Below are 18,519 nucleotides of genomic sequence, written 5' to 3'. Positions count from 1 at the left end.
ATTTAAAGCTAAGCATGCAAGCTACCAGTTCTACAAGCACACATGAAATGTTATGATGCAGTATAATTAGGGAAAGATGTCGTGAACTGGAATATTTGGATGAAGAGGTGAAGGTAGTGGCAAATGGTGATGTGCTTGCAGAAAGCTCTGGGCTGGGTGGCATCCATTGCCATCTCGTAAAAGACACTTCTGTTTGTCTGGATATATTAGTGCTTGCCCAAAGCATATTTTGGGGTGGGCACCGCCAGTTCCTTTTTTGGGTACATATTCTGACTATAATTGGTGTGCACAGATGCCCTTGTTTGTAACATGTGCTCACACTAAACTCTGGGCTAGAAGGCACTCTCCCATTTCTGGAGTGCAGGCTGCCTCAAAGCATATTTTGGGGTGGACACCCAGAGTTTCTTATTTTTTTCTACGTATATTGGCGATTGCTGGTTTGCTTTAACATCCTTAACTCGGCCATGATGTGCCTACAGGAAGCTCTGGGCTGAGTAGAAATGTACAAGGAGGAATGTAAAGTACTACACTTGGGCAATTTTTTTAAAAAAATGAAAGGCACAAATACAGGATGGGAGACACCTGGCTTGAGAGCAGTACATGTGAAAAGGATCTAGGAGTCTTGGTAGACCACAAACTTGACATGAGTCAGCAGTGTGATGCAGCAGCTAAAAAAGCCAATGCAATTCTGGGCTGCATCAATAGGAGTATAGCATCTAGATCAAGGAAAGTAATAGTACCACTGTATTCTGCTCTGGTCAGATCTCACCTGGTGTACTGTGTCCAGTTCTGGGCACCACAGTTCAAGAAAGATACTGACAAGCTGGAACGTGTCCAGAAGAGGGCAACGAAAATGGTCAAAGGCCTGGAAACGATGCCTTATGAGGAACGGCTTAGGGAGCTGGGTATGTTTAGCCTGGAGAAGAGAAGGTTAAGGGGTGATATGATAGCCATGTTCAAATATATAAAAGGATGTCATATAGAGGAGGGAGAAAGGTTGTTTTCTGCTGCTCCAGAGAAGCGGACACGGAGCAATGGATTCAAACTACAAGAAAGAAGATTCCACCTAAACATTAGGAAGAACTTCCTGACGGTAAGAGCTGTTTGACAGTGGAATTTGCTGCCAAGGAGTGTGGTGGAGTCTCCTTCTTTGGAGGTCTTTAAGCAGAGGCTTGACAAGTATATGTCAAGAATGCTTTGATGGTGTTTCCTGCTTGGCAGGGGGTTGGACTGGATGGCCCTTGTGGTCTCTTCCAACTCTATGATTCTATGAGTAGGACCCACAAGTGTCTCTTAGAGGATAGTTTCCTGTTTGCTTTTGTGTATGAGTTGTGCTTGCCCAAAGCATATTTTGTGATCGGCACTGCCAGTTACTTATCCCCTCCCCCATATACTTTGGCTATTGTTGGTGTGCCTAGGTGCCCTTTTTCTATGCTATGCAGAAATAGGAAGCTGTGCTGAGCAGCATCCATTGGCATCTTAGAACACTCTCCCATTGGCTTGTGTGTGGCTAGTGCTGTCCCAAAGCATTTTTGGGGGGTGGACACCTTCAGTTACTTCTTATAATATTTATATATTGGCTACTGCTGCCTTGCTTTGATACAATTGACAATGCCCTGTCTGCACAAGAAGCTCAGGGCTCAGCAGGATCCATTGGCACCTTGGAGAGGACGCTCTATTTGCTTGTGCTTGCCTAAAACATATTTTGGGGCGGACACCCCCCATTACTTATTTTTATGGTGTTCTATCATCAAGTATTTATGAGCATTTTGAAAGCACCATTTTGACTGAATAACATTATTGTTGGGAGTCCACTGATCATGTACAAACACGGGCTGGCCCAATGTTTATTCTGGGGTTCAGGGGCATATAAACTTTAATTTAGAGTTCAGGAAAACATGAACTTCCCTTGTGACGGAGGTCAGATTATGTATGTTGCAAAAGAGGCTCCTGCTCTCTCTCTCTCTCTGTGCAGGCAATTCCCTTTCCCTTTCCTAGTTTGACACTACACTACAGAAACACTGGGCTGGCGGGTGCATTGGAGTAACCAAATTGTGCTGACGTGCGACGACTTATCGTGGGAATTGTCTCAAGCGCTGTTGCCGTTTGCTTGTGCGGCAATTTCCCTTTCTTTCCTGACGGGGATTTCACACCGAAAGTCTGCGTAAGCGACAGGTGTTTCTGGATGCTTCGGGAACGCCAGCGAGGCGTGTGGGAGCGCAGCTCCAACCGCGTCTCGTGGATGTTTCGAGAACAGCTTGCAAGCAGCCGGCAATGTGGGGTGTGGGATATACGGTATTACGTCGAAGAGACAGCTTTCACGTGTAGGGCCAGAGCTTTGCCGCTGACTTCCCCTCAAGGGGGGAAGAGGAGCGCACGAGGAAGGGAGGCGTGACCGAGTGGAAATTTCCACTCCCTGCAGTAGGGAGGGAAGGGCGGGACCAGCGGCGCAGCAAGGATGGTGAGGGAGGCGGCGCCTAGAGGTCGCCAAGCGCGCTTCATTCAGCTCGACCTTCAGGACTCTTTCGCTTAGAATAAAAGCGCCTCCCTTCCTTCTTCCCGGCACAATTGGGAGCGCTCCGTGTCCGAAGGATCCCCCATTAATTCAACCCGGGAAGAGCGGAGCGGCGAGGGAGGGGGCGCCTGACGCCATCGAAGGGGGGCGGTGCCGCCGCGGGAGCGCGCTCAGACCGGCCCCTTTTAAAAGCGCCCCGCGCGCCTTGCGCCTCCTAGTCGGCACAGCGCGGGACCAGCGGCTTGTGGGAGCGGCACCTGCCCGGCACCACGCCGTCGATCTGCGTTGCCCCTTCCGTCAGCCGCCCCACCTACTTCTCCACTTCTGCAAAAGATGCCTCGCTATGAGCTGGCTTTGATCCTAAAAGCCATGCAGAGGGTGAGTACTACTGTATCTCTGTGTGTCGCAGCTGCTCTCTGAGCTTCCCGCGCCTGCCCGGCTTCCATTTCCCGGCCGGGCCTCACCTTCCCCTTCCGTCAGCCCTGTGCGTCCGCCCTTCCTCGCGTCTCCTCGGCGCGGAAAGAACGCGCTTCTTCCGCTCCCGATTCACACGTGGTGCTGGAGGAACAAGGGCTCTCTTAAGGAAAACGTGGGGTCGGCGCTTGCCCCCTTACGCTACAACGCTTTACTCTCCCCGACCCTCAGCGCACGTTTACTTCCGCTTGCGAACAAAAAAATAAAAAGGAGGGCAGGGGAGAAAAATCGGGGTCAATAGAATTGGTTGCCCTAGTTTTAAAAGGCAAAGCCCTCGAGGGGGCGGATATTCAGGAGGCACAGTCTGCATAGGATCTAACGAGCCACTTGTGGGGTTTTCCTTTTTCACACAGACGTGGCGCGGCGGCTTCGTGTTGTTCCTTGGCAACGTTTTGTGGTCGCTGCCAAAACACCCCAGTTCATTTTCGCGCATTGCATTGAGGGGAAGGGCTCTGTACTACCGGTAGTTACTGGGGTGCATTATTGCCGGGCCCCGTTTAAGATTCCCTTGCCCTCTCGGGAGGCTTAAATTTCCAGTATGTACGGAAGCATGAATTAATTCCGCCCATCTGTACCGGGGACTGCCTATAGCGGAGAACTTATTTTGAATATTTGCCGCCATCGCAACTCGCTGAGCTTCCGGGATGGTGGCGGCGTTGTACACTAGAGTAGACCGCCTGCTGGGTTTCTTTCTTTCTTGTCAAATAAGCGAGTGTAAATAGTAGTCTGCTAGAAATCTGCTGGTCGGTGCAGCTGGCTGTAATAGCCCCAGCAGAAGGGCCCGTTACATAGAAGTCAGCTCCTAGGCGCCGAGGTCCCTTCACGTGCCCCATAAAATAATTCGAGAGGGCAGCCCCCACAAGTCGATAGGCATTGTCATTCAAATACTGTGCGGTGCACCGCATCATGTAATCAATTATGTGGGGCAGGGCTTAACCCCCCCCCCATATTTTATTCAAGTTGGCACCCCTGGCTTGTAACAGCCTTGGAGCACCTGCTTTTCATGCGGAACGTCCCAGGTTTAATCCTCAGCAGCTCCAGCTGAGAAAATTGCCTGCTTGAAAGACTGCAGGGACTGAGATAAGACTGGGCTAGTGGTCTGACTCTGTATAAGACAGATCTCTAGGCAGATGAAAACTATCTCTAGGTGTGTGACATAATATTCTGCAAAAAATGTAGACTAGTGTACATATGTGACAAATAAATCCCTGCCCATTTTCTCAGTTTAATCAATTTCACAAATACAGTAAACCTATGCATGCATGCTCAGAAGTGAGTCCTACTGATTTCACTGAGATTTACATTCTTGCATAAGTTTGTATAGAATTTTAGCCTGAATACAGCAACCTGTAGCTTTGCTTACATAGATTATCACTTAGTAAAAGTTAGCTGTACAGATTAGAAGATGAAGTCTGTGTGTTCTGTGCACACACTTCTTGAATGTAATTGCCAGGTTTGATTTGGATCTCATGGGTCATTTGAAAAATTGTGTGCATTCCTAATTCTTGAATTTACTGGAGTGTGGGTGCCCAGTTATTTCCATTTGTTTTAGGTCTGACCTCAATATTTTAGCATAGAACTTCAGATTCCTTTGCATATTGCAAGACACACCTACGTTTGAGATACGGTTTTGAATACTGTGGCTTTTATGAACCTCTGATGTTCCTCTTAAGTACAGAGAGATGCTCAGTTGTCTAAAATACCTTTCAGAGAGCGTGAGGACAGAAACTGTCTAAGCAATCTGCAGTAACCAGCCTCCTAAGCCAACAGTGCATGGGGATCTTTGGATCAGTGTTAAGATTGTCTTAACAGGAGATGTACAAGGAGACATGGCAGTAGCATCAGAGTAGCATGTTTAGGGTTCTGTGCATGGTCAGGGTTGATGGAAGCACCACATTGGCTACCCTGTAATAATGAGTTGGTTCTGTTCCAACCAGCAGTGCAATCTTATCTTTAAGAGAGAGAGGATGAAAATGAAGCAAGTATTTTAAGTGGGCCCTTTGATTCATGTTGGGTGCACAGTGTACCCTGAACTTGAAAAGGCTGTGAAACCTACTCTTTTTGCGGTAAATCTGTGTTGTAAATCCCAAATGTTCACAGTATCTGCTAGCTACATAGAATATGGAAATGCAACATAGATGGTAGGCTGCCTTGTGCTCATAAGCTTAATTTTTCAGTTCTGAACCTATTTTGATGTTGGAAGCAAGCACCCATTTCATTGGAAGTCACTTCTATATAAAAATTCTGTTTAGTAGGTTTGAGGTGTCTGTCTTAATTGCTGGTGGCGCTGTGGGTTAAACCACAGAGCCTAGAGCTTGCCGATCAGAAGGTCTGCGGTTCGAATCCCTGCGACGGGGTGAGCTCCTGTTGCTCGGTCCCAGCTCCTGCCAACTTAGCAGTTCGAAAGCACCTCAAAGTGCAAGTAGATAAATAGGTAAACAGGAAGGTAAACGGCGTTTCCGTGTGCTGCTCTGGTTCGCCAGAAGCGGCTTTGTCATTCTGGCCACATGGCCTGGAAGCTGTACGCCGGCTCCCTCGGCCAATAATGCGAGATGAGCACCGCAACCCCAGAGTCGGTCACGACTGGACCTAATGGTCAGGGGTCCCTTTACCTTTACATTCACCAGGAGAGGGTGTTAAGATATGCTTATTCCTAAAGCTGTCTTCCTAGAAGAGGAAACTTTTCATTTGACCTCATTCATAATAATCTGGTTCACTCTGCTCACTTTGTTAACTCATCAACTTGATGAGCAAATATTCTATATCTATAGTTAAATTAACTATGATTTTCAATATAAAGTTAAGCAAACAAATACTTAAATTATTTTGGGATTTTTGAACTATTTTTCTTTTTAATCATTATCAATTTTCAAAATATGGTAATACAGTAGAGCAAAAATTTCAAGTATATTTTGGTTTCTCATTTTGGTGGAAGAGCACATGTAGAGGTGTAGTGGACAGTGTGTTAGGCAGGCTTTGTTACAGAGGTGCAAGTTATTAAAGGAAACAAAAAAGAAGAAAGGAAAAGACATTAAATACATGAAAGAAAGGAACAAGAGTGGGGGAAGAACACAAAACATTTTGCTTTACCTCTTAGCATTATGAGTACATGCTGTAATTCCTCAGTCTCTGTGTGAACTAATCTGGAAAAATGGACTTGTCTTTATTCACCTTGTTTGTTTTTTCCAAGACACAATTACACTTTTCTAAAAAGAGAGAGAGAGAGAAAGAGTATCTTCTTAGTTGCATTTGGCAAGGCTAGTATAGACCTTTAAGGCAGGGGTGGTCAGTACTCAGCAGTGAGTAGGGATACCTCATTCTCTCCTTTTCTCTTCTTCCTGCACTGTCAGCTCTGTTGGAAGGTCAGACTCCAGAGGTGTGAATTGATAGGTTGTAGCAGGATCCCATTCCCTGACATTATTGTCACTTCATCTTTTTGGACTTCCCTTGTGTCTTCCCACCCTACCTGCCTTCTCTCCCTCACCTGCATGAAATTAGGCTGAGAGCCTCAGATGCCCATCTCTTGATTTATGGTGACTGTAGGGTTTGGAGGCCCAAATGTGATTGGCAGCAGACCTGTGCCTTTAAATTTGAGTCTGTTTCGCTCGTGTAGTGCTTGAGATGAGGACTACAAGTAAGGCAGGATGTGCAAGGGTAGATTTCAGCAGTTCCCACCCACATATTTGTTTGCCAGTTTCAATTTTTTTCTGTTCTACATATACACCTTTAAAGACATGGACCTGCTGCCATCCTGTTTGCTATTGTGCCTGAATTATATGAGCTTGTTCGGAAAACTTGTTAAAACAATCTAAGGATGCTGTTGCGTTTAGTCTTTGTTCTTAGTTCTAGTTTCTGCATTCCTTTGTTCTTTGAGTATTATAATGTTTATAATGAGTTTATTTGTAACCTGCCTTTCTCATTTTGCAGAAAGGTGAACTAGAAATACAGTCATACCTTGGTTTAAGTACGCTTCGGTTTGAGTACTTTCAGGTTAAGTACTCCGTGGACTCGCCTGGAATGGATTAATCCACTTTCCATTACTTTCAATGGGAAAGTTCGCTTCAGGTTAAATACGCTTCAGGTTAAGTACAGACTTCCGGAACCAATTGTGTACTTAAACCAAGGTACCACTGTATTGGGCATAAAAGGATGAATACAAAGGTGTCCTAAAGGATCTGATATTGCTGATCCGTTACTGTTCTCATCCTGAAGCAACATTCTTAACCCGAGGTACTATTTTTGGGTTAGCGGAGTCTGTAACCTGAGATACCACTGTAGTGTATTAAGGAAGTGCAGCACTGGAGAGTCAGGTGGTGGTGTAGAACTATTTCATGTCATAGAACATTAGTCTTCCTGCTCCAGTCCAGTGTTAGAAACTCAGATATATAAACCAGGCACCAAATGGCGCCAAAACAGAATGTCTAGCTGCCATTTGGGGCAAGACGGCTCTAAAGTCTTTATTTTTCAAACAATGGACTGACTGTGATTGATTCTCAGTTAAACATCTGGCTAGTTCAGATGACAACCTTGAGCTAGGTTAAGAGCTTGGAGAAATCAAAGAAGAAATGTCCCTTGATCCAGGGACAGTCCACATATATATTGGTCCATTCCAACCTCTCTTTCTTAATGGTGACACGGATTATTCATAATGTAAGAATATTCTTCACAACTGTGAGCAGGGCAGTGGGGTAAGTGAAGACAAGCGACAACAGTTAGCTATAATGTTGTTTGCTGCTCCTGTTCAGGCTGCACAGAAAAAGCATTTTGATTCCAGAAATTCATTTCTGTTGTACAGATAAAATATAACTGATGGAATTCTGCAGGGTGGGGCATTAGTGTGTGAAAACAGTCCAGATCCAAGGATCCCCAGGCATATACCTCCAGCATGTGAAGGTGCCCAGCCATCTTCACTTGGTCACAAGTGGCCAATAGCCAGGTGCAAAATGCGCCTAGTGCCTGGCTAATTTTGAACACAGCTCCAGTTGCACTATAAACCCCTACTGCCTGTGCCATAGATTATTGATCCATGTCTTATAAATTATGGGCATTTACATTCTGGACTGTCTAGGATCCCCTTGTCCTATCTCCTCTTCAGTACTTACTAGGTTGTTACCTACTTCCTATTGTACATTCCCAACTGCTGTCATCATTATGGTTGGAAAAATGTAGCACAGTGTTATGGTGTGTGTGAGAGGATACATGGTTTTCCATTCTAGACTTTAAAATAAGTCTGTAATACTGCATTCAGAGAGATGGTATGTGCATGTAGGTACCATAACACTACATTTCTCTGATCTGGGGAAGTGTAGTGGACTTGGCAATTTGAGAAGGCAATGTACGATGAAGGAACATAGTGCGCAGTGTGCCACTCAGTTAAATTTTTGCTGCAATTGTGACAGTGGCGTATTATATATGTAATCTACTGCTACGACACTATACAGTGACATTGGCTGTACACAGAATCAGTTTGAAAATCAATGATAAATTTAGATGAATTGTAAATGTGATGTGATCATGTATATCCTGAATAAAGTCTGATAGTGTCTGTGTGGTGTTAATGTATCATTTTGAATATAATTTTTTTTCTGGCCAGAAAGATACATATTTTTATACTGCTGCAAATCTGCCAACTTGTTCAAAGAAAACAATACACATTCTGTTAGTTTATTAGTGAACTCTGTTTACAGTCTATGAAATAAATTTCATGCCTGAGATGCAGAATTCTCCATAACATTTACAAGGGAAGAAAAGCTCTATTCAACTACTTGTTATGACAAAATTCAATTTCCCCCCCTGATACTTGGTAAAAGCCTTTTCTAATTAAATCTCTGTCTTTTGTCTTTGCTACCTTGCAGGGTTGGTACTGTAGGCCTCACTAGACTTAGCTGCAACTAAGAATTTCTCCTACATCAACCAAGTTAATGGTGATGCTCTTGTGGATTGGCGAATAAAAGTGCGTGCTAAATATTTCAGAAGCGCAGAATACAATTTTTCTTCTCAAAGTTGTACCACAACCACTACCATCAAGATAGCAAACCAATGGACAAAGAATTTGATCCACAGTATTTGTAAAACTAAAGATTTGTTTTGCTAAAGCTTGAGGTCTGTGACCCGGACACCAGCTTTTGGAAGCTCCTTTGTTTACAGAAATGAGGGCGGCTTTGGAACCAGCAGACATTGCCATTGTAGCACTGTATTTTGTGCTTGTGCTGTGCATAGGCTTTTTTGCCATGTGGAAATCCAATCGAAGCACTATAAGTGGGTACTTCCTGGCAGGACGATCTATGACATGGATGGCAATTGGTGCTTCCTTGTTTGTGAGCAACATTGGGAGTGAACACTTCATTGGGCTTGCAGGATCTGGAGCAGCAAGCGGATTTGCCGTGGGGGCATGGGAACTCAATGCCTTACTGGTTTTGCAACTCTTAGGGTGGATCTTTGTTCCGGTTTACATACATTCTGGAATATACACCATGCCTGGATACTTATCCAAACGTTTTGGAGGGCATAGAATTCAAGTATACTTTGCCATGTTGTCTCTAATTCTGTATATCTTCACCAAGCTTTCAGTGGATTTGTATTCAGGTGCATTGTTTATTCAAGAATCACTAGGCTGGAATATTTATTTGTCGGTAATACTGCTGATTGGAATGACTGCACTGCTGACTGTGACTGGGGGTCTTGTGGCAGTAATCTACACAGACACTATTCAAGCTTTGCTTATGATTATTGGTGCCCTCACCCTTATGATTATAAGTATGGTAGAAGTTGGTGGATTTGAAGAGATGAAAAGAAAGTACATGTTGGCAAAACCAAATGTTACATCAATCTTGTTGACTTACAACCTTTCCAATACAAATTCCTGTCATGTTGATCCAAAGCCTGATTCACTGAGAATGTTACGTGAACCAACAGATGAAGATGTCCCGTGGCCTGGTTTCCTTTTTGGACAGACACCAGCTTCTGTTTGGTACTGGTGTGCAGACCAAGTCATCGTTCAGCGGGTTTTAGCAGCAAAAAACATTGCTCATGCCAAAGGATCCACCCTAATGGCAGGTTTCTTAAAGCTTCTGCCTATGTTCCTTATAGTTATTCCAGGTATGATTTCAAGAATACTGTTTGCAGATGATCTTGCGTGTATCAATCCAGAACATTGCATGCAGGTTTGTGGAAGCAGAGCAGGATGTTCTAATATTGCCTATCCACGTTTGGTAATGAAACTTGTTCCTGTTGGCCTGCGAGGCCTCATGATGGCTGTAATGATTGCTGCACTGATGAGTGATTTGGATTCTATCTTTAATAGTGCCAGTACCATATTCACACTTGATATCTACAAGCTCCTCATACGGAAGACTGCATCGTCTAGAGAACTGATGATTGTTGGAAGAGTTTTTGTTGCTTTCATGGTGGTAACAAGCATTGCCTGGGTCCCAATTATAGTGGAAATGCAAGGAGGTCAGATGTATCTCTACATACAAGAGGTAGCAGACTATCTGACTCCGCCAGTGGCTGCTATTTTTCTCTTTGGTGTATTTTGGAAGCGTTGCAATGAGCAGGGGGCCTTCTTTGGTGGAATGGTTGGATTTGCATTGGGAGCTGTGCGACTTATACTGGCATTTATCTATCGTGTTCCTGAGTGTGACCAGGCAGACACAAGACCATACTTTATCAAAAGTATCCATTACATGTATGTTGCTACCGCACTGTTTTGGATCACTGGAATTATTGTAATAGTAGTAAGCTTGCTTACACCGCCACCTTCAAAAGAGCAAATTCGGACGACAACATTTTGGTCTATGAAAAGCAGGACCGTAAAGGAAAGCACTTCAGCAGGCAGTTCATTCAAAGCACAAGGGAAGACCATCTTAAAATACAGCGACCCTTCCAATCATATCACTTCAAATGGGAAATCTGAAGAAAATATTAAAAATGATCAGCCTGAAAATGTCAATCTCTTAATTACGAGCAGAGATGAGAGCAATCCAGTGATATCTTTAAGCAACTCTGAAGTTGAGACTCCAGTTGATAGTTATTCTAATGGACAGGCAGCTCTTATGGGTAAAGAGAAGACCGGAGAAGAGACTGAAAGTAGTGACAAACCCTGGAAATTCATAGATTGGTTCTGTGGCTTTAAAAGCAAAAACATGAACAGTCCAGTCAAAGATAAGGGGGAAGAAGAGGCTATTTGTCTACAAATGCTGGAAGAGACTCCAAAAGTTAAATTAATACTAAACAGTGGACTATTTTGTGTGTGTTCAGTTGGAATATTCATGTTTGTTTATTTCTCTCTGTGAACAAATGATGGATTTTATTTGGTCAGACATACAGAAGTAGAAATAGAGGTCCTTGGAGAAATATTTGTGTGTGTGTGTGTGTGTGTGTGTGTGTGTGTGTGTGTCTTAGTCTTATATCTCAGGATTCCTTTATGCTTTTATCGTCAGCCAAATTATTTTTCAACTATTTTGAAAATCATTAGACTTTTTATATGTTAGCATTTCTGTTTTAATGTAAAATGTTTGTGGGATTAAGTGCAGTACTAAATGTTGGGTTTTTGTATACCAAAGTAAAAGATAAATCTGTGTTGAGAGGTAAAAATATTAAAGCACTCTCAGAGGTCCAGCAAAAGTGAAAATAGTGTTATAGTTTAAAGGAGCAAAACTACATTTTGAAGAGCATTCCAGAGTATTTTTGAGTGTCAGAAGATGTTTTCTTTTTGGAATCCTAATCAAGTAACTGTGATTTCTCCCTATATTATTAAAACATCAGATCTATGTTCCTAACAACAAAAAGAAAAAACAAACAGAAGTATTCTAATTAAATGTTACGTGATTGCTGAAATTTTGCATTGCTGAATCTATAATTCCCTTTTTTGCTTTGTAGATAAAACCACATATTTTAAAACACTTCAGTCTTGCTAGCTGTTAGAAACCAGAATATACAAATAAAAACAGAAGATACAACTAAATTCTACTCAGAGATACCCATTGAAATCACTTGATTTTTTAAAAAAGTTGAATATTGCCTATTAGCCTTCAAGTGGATAAGGGAGTCTGACTTGCATATTCTCTTCACAAAAACAAATACTCAGAATATATCTGAATTTTCTTGTGCTTGAATTTTGCACGTTAAAAATAATTACAATTGCTCCCCACAGTGCATGCTGCAAGAGGAAATATCCTAGCGCCGCTTCACAAAGCCAGCTTCTTTATTTGTTGTGTAGTGATCTGTCTGAAACAGTTCACAATTGGATATGGAAGCAACAAATAGCACAAGCCCTCGATGAGGATGATGAGTCTGTACAAAATTAGGCAAAACAATATTCCAAACTTTTAAAAACTGGTTTCATTTTTGTTAGGCTGAGTAGGAACAGAGAGGGAGAATTACACTGCTTCGCTTTTTGGCTTAAAAAAAACGAAACATCTCCACCTACTGGTTCCAATATATGTGTAGGCTGTGTGTTGAGGCTACATATCTCCTACAGATACTTTGAGAAGTGTAGTGTAGTGTAGTAAGGCTCTGGTAATGAAAGCAGAAATGATTTTAATGGGGTTATTCCAGCACATCCATGGATTCTTGGCAACAGTAATATTTTACTTCAGTACACAGGCAAGCATATGCACTGTTCCTTGTCCTCCCCTCTACCCCCCACTCCCCCCCCCCAAGCTTAGAGTACAACACTAGAGAAGAACTCCCAGTTTGGTGGCGGCTGCTGCTGTAGCAGGAAAGACTGCCCTGTCCCAAATCCTGGTGCCTTGAATGCTTGCAGAGCAGTGTGGAGAAGGACAGGGGAGCATCCCTTCTGTAGCATTGGCAGGTACAGGGTTGTGGGCCCATAGAGGTGGGAACCAGCAATTAAGAGCAAATTTGGAGCTCTTATTGAGAACTCTTTCCCAAAGTCAATTGTATTGCTAGCCGCGATTAAAAAGGACCTAGTTTGTCCTAGGGTTCAAAGCTCCAGTTTAATAAAAAGTGCATTCCTGTAGTAGGGAATGTAATACTGAGAGCTGAGATCCCATGCTGAATATATATATATATATATATATATATATATATATATATATATATATGCAAACTCTGTGCTTGTGCCTTGTAAATGCAAGGTGTCCTGAAATAGCTGAAAACAATACTTTATTCAGGGCTTCCCAAACTTGGATCTCCAGCTGTTTGGGGAAGTACAGTTCCTATCATCTCTGACCACTGGTCCTGTTAGCTAGGGATGATGGGAGTTGTAATCCCGACAACAGCTGGAGACCCAAGTTTGGGAAACGCTGTATTTAATAAAATCAATTTGGTATCATTTTCAGTTCTTTTCAGTTTCTCCCATACTACCTATCAGTAGAACAACTGGCTTACTAGGGTGACAATTTGTACTAAATGGTTGTAGACTATGTATAGAACAAATGCATATATTCTGAACTATTGATTTTAAGCTTGTATAAAGCAACATGCTGTTTAAATGCACTACAGAGACTTTGGCTTGAACTTCCTCTGTTGATGATTATTACATGAATTGAGACCTTGCTTGTGTACTGGGCCAAACGTTTATTTAAACCAGTGGCCTTCCAGGGTCAAATGAAAGGGGGTGATGCAAGCTTTGAGATGGCTGAGTACCATCATTGCTAAGTGCTAGAGGAGAGTTGCTATTGGTGGCACTTGCAGAGATGGTTGTTTTGAACGCATTGCCAGTTGTCATGTTGCAGGTGGACTAACTCGGATTAATTTGGCTCCCACTTTTCTTCCCTAAGATGCCTTGTGTAAACTAAGCCATTTTCTGGGCCTTACAGCCACATTAAAATAGCAATGTCTAATATTCCCTTGGTCCCAATCCCAAGTCATTTAATATGTTTGCAGTATTATGAATGTAAATGGCAGAGTTTATTGTGGATCTATTTTAAATGGACTCAATGCAATACAACCATATTCCAAGTGAAAATGCAGCACTTAAAACACCTAAATATTGAATCACTTCACAATTTTAACAATAGTTAGAAAGCTTTGCCAAAGGCCACAGAAAATTTTTACCTGCTAGTTATCCACTTGGGCCTTCTTTTCTCTTTACCAATGATGCATGGTTTGTGCAGATAAAGAACTTACCATATTATGTTTTCATTTAGACAGCTGTATAGCAACATCTAATGTTTTTTCAGCATACACTTACCTCTCTTTACTTCCTGGCTCTCTTGGGATTGTGTTGTTCTAAAACAGAGACTGCCTCTCACTTTAAGTTGTGCGAGATAAGTGCTGCTGGTTAACCACAGCGGTTGGGAACCACAGTTGTTGGGAACAGTCTTAGGATGAAACATGTTTTAAGAGAACTCTGCTGGATCAAACCAAGGGTTTCATCTAGCAGTAGCCCAGTACCCAGCATGCCATTGGTTTGCCTTCTTGCTGTATCTAGACTCTTAAGACTGGCTCCAAACCAAGCTAAAACAAACCAGTACATCAAGCCATGGATAGCTTGATTTGTTAACTCACGGGTTAGATCTAACTATAGTTCTTAATCTGCCGATCATCAATCTACAAATGGCTGACATTAAATCTGCTCCCCTGAGGAATAGCTCCATTGATCCTCTGTGACCAGCTCCAGTCCGGCTGGCAGCAGTCCTGAACACTCTCCAGAAAATGGGCTTTGCTCCCCAAGCCCTTCTAAGTTTGGGCCAAGCAAAAGCCATGGTCAGACAAAGACTCATAGATATTGAGAGACAACAGGACTGCTCATGATGCCCTGAATATCAAATTGGAGAAATTGAGAGATACATAGCCGCTCCGGATCCCTACCTCTCCTTTCTCTTATCAAAAAACGCAAGAAGGTCTTATACACTTGCCAGAAGTGCGGCCTTGCCCTCGCCTGTTTTGGAAGGATCATACAAAAAAACCCATAGGCTCAAAGACTCTGTGCCTGCCCATTGAGAGAAATAGGAAGCCCAGAGCACCTTTTCTTCAGATGCCCCTTCTATGAAGAGGCATGGAGGGAGATCCTGGACACCATACTGGTGAGGTCAGTAGGCCTCCTGAAAAGCAAATATATGACCTGCTCCTGCTAGGCAAAGACAAGAAAATAACCAGGATGGTCGCCAGATTCTGTGTCCAGATATGCAGACACAGACTTTTTCCTGAGAATAACCAGCCCGTCTTAATGTCCCAAAATATGGTTCCCTGAGCGATCTAGGCCCAGTTCTCTGTGGCAGCTTTTTAAGGTTTAAGTTTTAAGTACTTTCATGCGCATTGCATTTACAAATATCAATTTTATTGTTGTATAAAGTGTCATATATATGTTATGTTCCTTGGAACTGTTCTTCCAAAGGGATTTTTATAAGAGCTGGTCTTTGACCGTAATAAAGTATTCTATTCTATTCTATTCTATTCTATTCTATTCTATTCTAACTATAGTTCCAAGTTCATACCCAATATGGGATTGTTGTTTATTTGTGTGTGGAGCAGAGGAAAATGGGAGCATGCAAGTCTTTTACTTGCTGTGGCTTGTTCATCCTCCTCTTCCTCTTCCTCCCTTATACTAGTAGAACCTGGGACTATCCAGTAAAGCTGAATGTTGGAAGACTAAGGATAAACAAAAGAAAGTACTTTGTCACACAGTTAAACTAGTATTTGCTTCCACAAGATACATTGATGGACACCAACTTGGATGACTTTAAAAGAAGATTAGACAAATGCATGTAGAATAAAGCTGTGTTTGGCCTCCAATGTCAGTGGCAGTGTGCCTCTGCTTATATAATTGCTGGAAAGAACAAATGGGGGAGAGGTGGAGCACTCAGGTCATGCTTGCAAGTTCCCCAGAGACATTGGTTGGCTGCTGTTAGAACAGCATGCTGGACTAAATGGACTTTTGATCTGATGCAGCATGGCTGCTGTTACGTTAACCTGTTTGACCCAACCTGGTACCTTCCAGATGTTGGGGTCTACAGTTTACATATTCCCTAAGCATTGGCCATGCTGCCTTGGGCTTTTTGAAGTTATAGTCTGCAACTGGAGGGCACCAGGTTGAGGTGGGTTGAACCAAAGCTGGATTGTTTGAATCCAGCTATTCATTGATGGGCATGCTCTTGGACTAGAACCTGGAAACCTAAGTGTAACCTAGAACCTGGGAACCTAAGTGTAACTTAGATTATGTGACTTCCTGATTGAGTGAGTCCTCCTTTGTTGTAAGAACCATGGACTGAGTTTTCCATATTTCTTTTCCTACCTAACATTCCATTTAGAATATTTTGTAACTGGTTTCTGTTTAAACTAAGAAAGTAAATGTGTAATAGTGCCTTTTGGTAGCAGAATATAACCTTGTTAGGTTAGTGCAACATTATATTTTTCTAAATCTTTCTCTTGTATGTCTTTCTAGTCATGACTAGAAATTTATTTAAACAGCAGGTCGTAGCCTAAATTACTCATTAATGGCTATTCTGTGTAATGATCTGTTTTGCTTTAAAACATGTGGGGAACCTGTGACCCGCTAGATACTAGTGGCCATTGATCAGGGAGGATGGGAGTTGCATTGGATGGCCACAGCTTCCCCCTTGCTGCTTTAAAAGAACACCCAGTATGTAGAACAAGAAATCTCTAAAGAATAAAAATGTTTGCTATTTATCTCTGGATTTCTGCATGTTATATTATATAGCCCTCTGATGCATAACTGTAGCAATGTATACAAGAAAAATTAGTCTCATCACCATGTCTTTAGAGGCTACGTAAAGTAGGGCATTTGTTGTCGTTTTGTCGTGTCCGACTCTCCGTGACCCCATGGACCATAGCACGCCAGGGCATAAGTAGGGCATAAGCAGACCCTTTTAGCAGTTCATAGAATCATACAGTTGGAAGGGACTCCAACCCCCTGCAATGCAGGAATCTCAACTAAAGCACCCATGACAGATGCACATCCAGCCGCTGCTTAAAAACCTCCAATGAAGGAGAGTCCACCATCTTCCGAGGGAGTCCATTCCACTGTCGAACAGCTTTTGCCGTTAGAAAGTAGTCCGAATATCCTTTCTTGTAACTTAAAAGCCATTGGTTTGGGCCCTACCCTCCAGAGCAGGTGAAACGTGGGAATCTGTTTTAATAGCATTTGAAATTAACACAATGAGCATTCTTAAACTGCTGTAATATCCATAGCTGCCAAGTTATCCCTTTTTTTAAGGGATATTCCATTATGCTGAATAGGCTTCCTCGCGAGAAAAGGGAAAACTTGGCAGCTATGGTAATATCGCCTGCTCTTTCTCTATTTAGCAGAACTCTAGCTTTGATCCTCTGAACTCCAGTGGATTTTGTTTGTTTCATTCTATGTTGAATATACCTTTTATCAGTCTGGAGGTTTGTGGTGTAGACAGAAGGGAACTTTATTTGTTGTGTCATACAGTTGGGTGTGTGTTTTCTTGTGGGGGAGGGTATTTCCCATTGATCAATACTACTTTATAGGACCTAAAACTTTTGGCCTCTATCAGTGGCTATAGCGCTGCATTCTGGAAATAGGCAAGCATTCCAGTGGTGGGCTTAGTTGTTTGTGTGAACATCATTCTGGGTGTCTGGAAATTTATTGCCTTACTTGTGAACATGACACTTAACCAAGCCCTACTTTAGATACCCACATATTTTCATGAATTTAAAATGGTGGTTTTTAAACGTTCATTTGCTTATTTAAGCCAACAGAAGCATTGGTCAGAAAACTGTACGTGGGCCTTATTTTTGCATGGTTTTCAGGAAAAGCGTAGCTTCTGTTTTGGCAAGTGTTTTTAATTTCCTTTTGTCACCATCTAGAAGTGACAAAAGACTAAATGAATGTGTGCTATCCATTCCCCCTTCTCCTCTGCTTTCCATCAATCACCTGAAAAGTACAATAGCTTACTGGGAAAGGAACAGGCTAACAATTAAATATGAAATGTAAACAGAAAAATGTGCTTAGATTAATTTTACAGCTTTATTTTTAAATCATTGTCATAAGGCAAATGAAAGTCTATTGGGTTTGTTTCATTCTCACCCACCCCTATAAAGTATATACCGTATATTGAATTCACAAACCTAGTATTTTAAGGAAAATATTAAATTATGTGACGTATTTTAAATGTAGATAGCCACTGTTTGTTTGGTATGCTGTCTGTTTGTGCCTTTAAAAGTATATGTTTTGAAATAAAACTAACATTCTACATGTGATGTTTCAAATGAAAGATGTGTCTGATGTTTAAGGGTTCTTTTGATAGAAATTGTGTATAACTCAGTGGTTTTAAATCTGCTTTAATTAGCTCTAGGGTCATAGTTCTAGAATGAAAGTATATATAATTCAGATGTTTAATTTCACTGTGAGGTCTGTAAATTCTTGTTGGCAAAAAGCTTTTCTTTCCTACAAAACAGTCTGGGGTATGGAGGGTGCTGGTTTAAAACAAAAGGCTTTATTTTTGTTCTGATTATATCTAATATAAAATGTTACATAGTGGCATCTGGTGACACTACTTTTCCATAGTATGTATCAGCTTCACTTGGCAAAGTCAGACACTGAGCAATGATGGAAAGGAATATACAAGAATACTAAG

At 42.2% G+C, this 18,519-nt stretch overlaps 2 protein-coding genes across 2 annotated transcripts in view; both read left to right on the top strand.

Annotated features, from left to right (window-relative positions):
- Positions 1–2,753: 2,753 nt before the first annotated feature.
- Positions 2,754–18,022, top strand: SLC5A3 (solute carrier family 5 member 3). Its single transcript, XM_035114908.2, has 2 exons — positions 2,754–2,893; positions 8,845–18,022. Exon 2 carries the CDS (start codon positions 9,139–9,141, stop codon positions 11,281–11,283), a length of 2,145 nt encoding a protein of 714 aa, XP_034970799.2. The 5' UTR covers positions 2,754–2,893; positions 8,845–9,138; the 3' UTR covers positions 11,284–18,022.
- The window catches only part of MRPS6 (mitochondrial ribosomal protein S6), a 34,725-nt gene continuing 18,966 nt past the window's right edge, over positions 2,761–18,519 (top strand). The window contains exon 1 of the mRNA XM_035114909.2: positions 2,761–2,893. Coding sequence (XP_034970800.1) covers positions 2,849–2,893 — 45 coding nt within the window. The 5' untranslated portion in view covers positions 2,761–2,848. The remainder of the gene's footprint in view (positions 2,894–18,519) is intronic.

The sequence above is a fragment of the Zootoca vivipara genome, chromosome 4 (assembly GCF_963506605.1).
Source record: "Zootoca vivipara chromosome 4, rZooViv1.1, whole genome shotgun sequence".
Classification (NCBI taxonomy): domain Eukaryota; kingdom Metazoa; phylum Chordata; class Lepidosauria; order Squamata; family Lacertidae; genus Zootoca; species Zootoca vivipara.
Note: the sequence above shows the minus strand (reverse complement) of the source record. Positions and strands in the feature narration are given on the sequence as shown.

Bases quoted from the DNA above. Each gene is read 5' to 3' on its own strand.
- SLC5A3 (XM_035114908.2), top strand. From the start codon at position 9,139: ATGAGGGCGGCTTTGGAACCAGCAGACATTGCCATTGTAGCACTGTAT.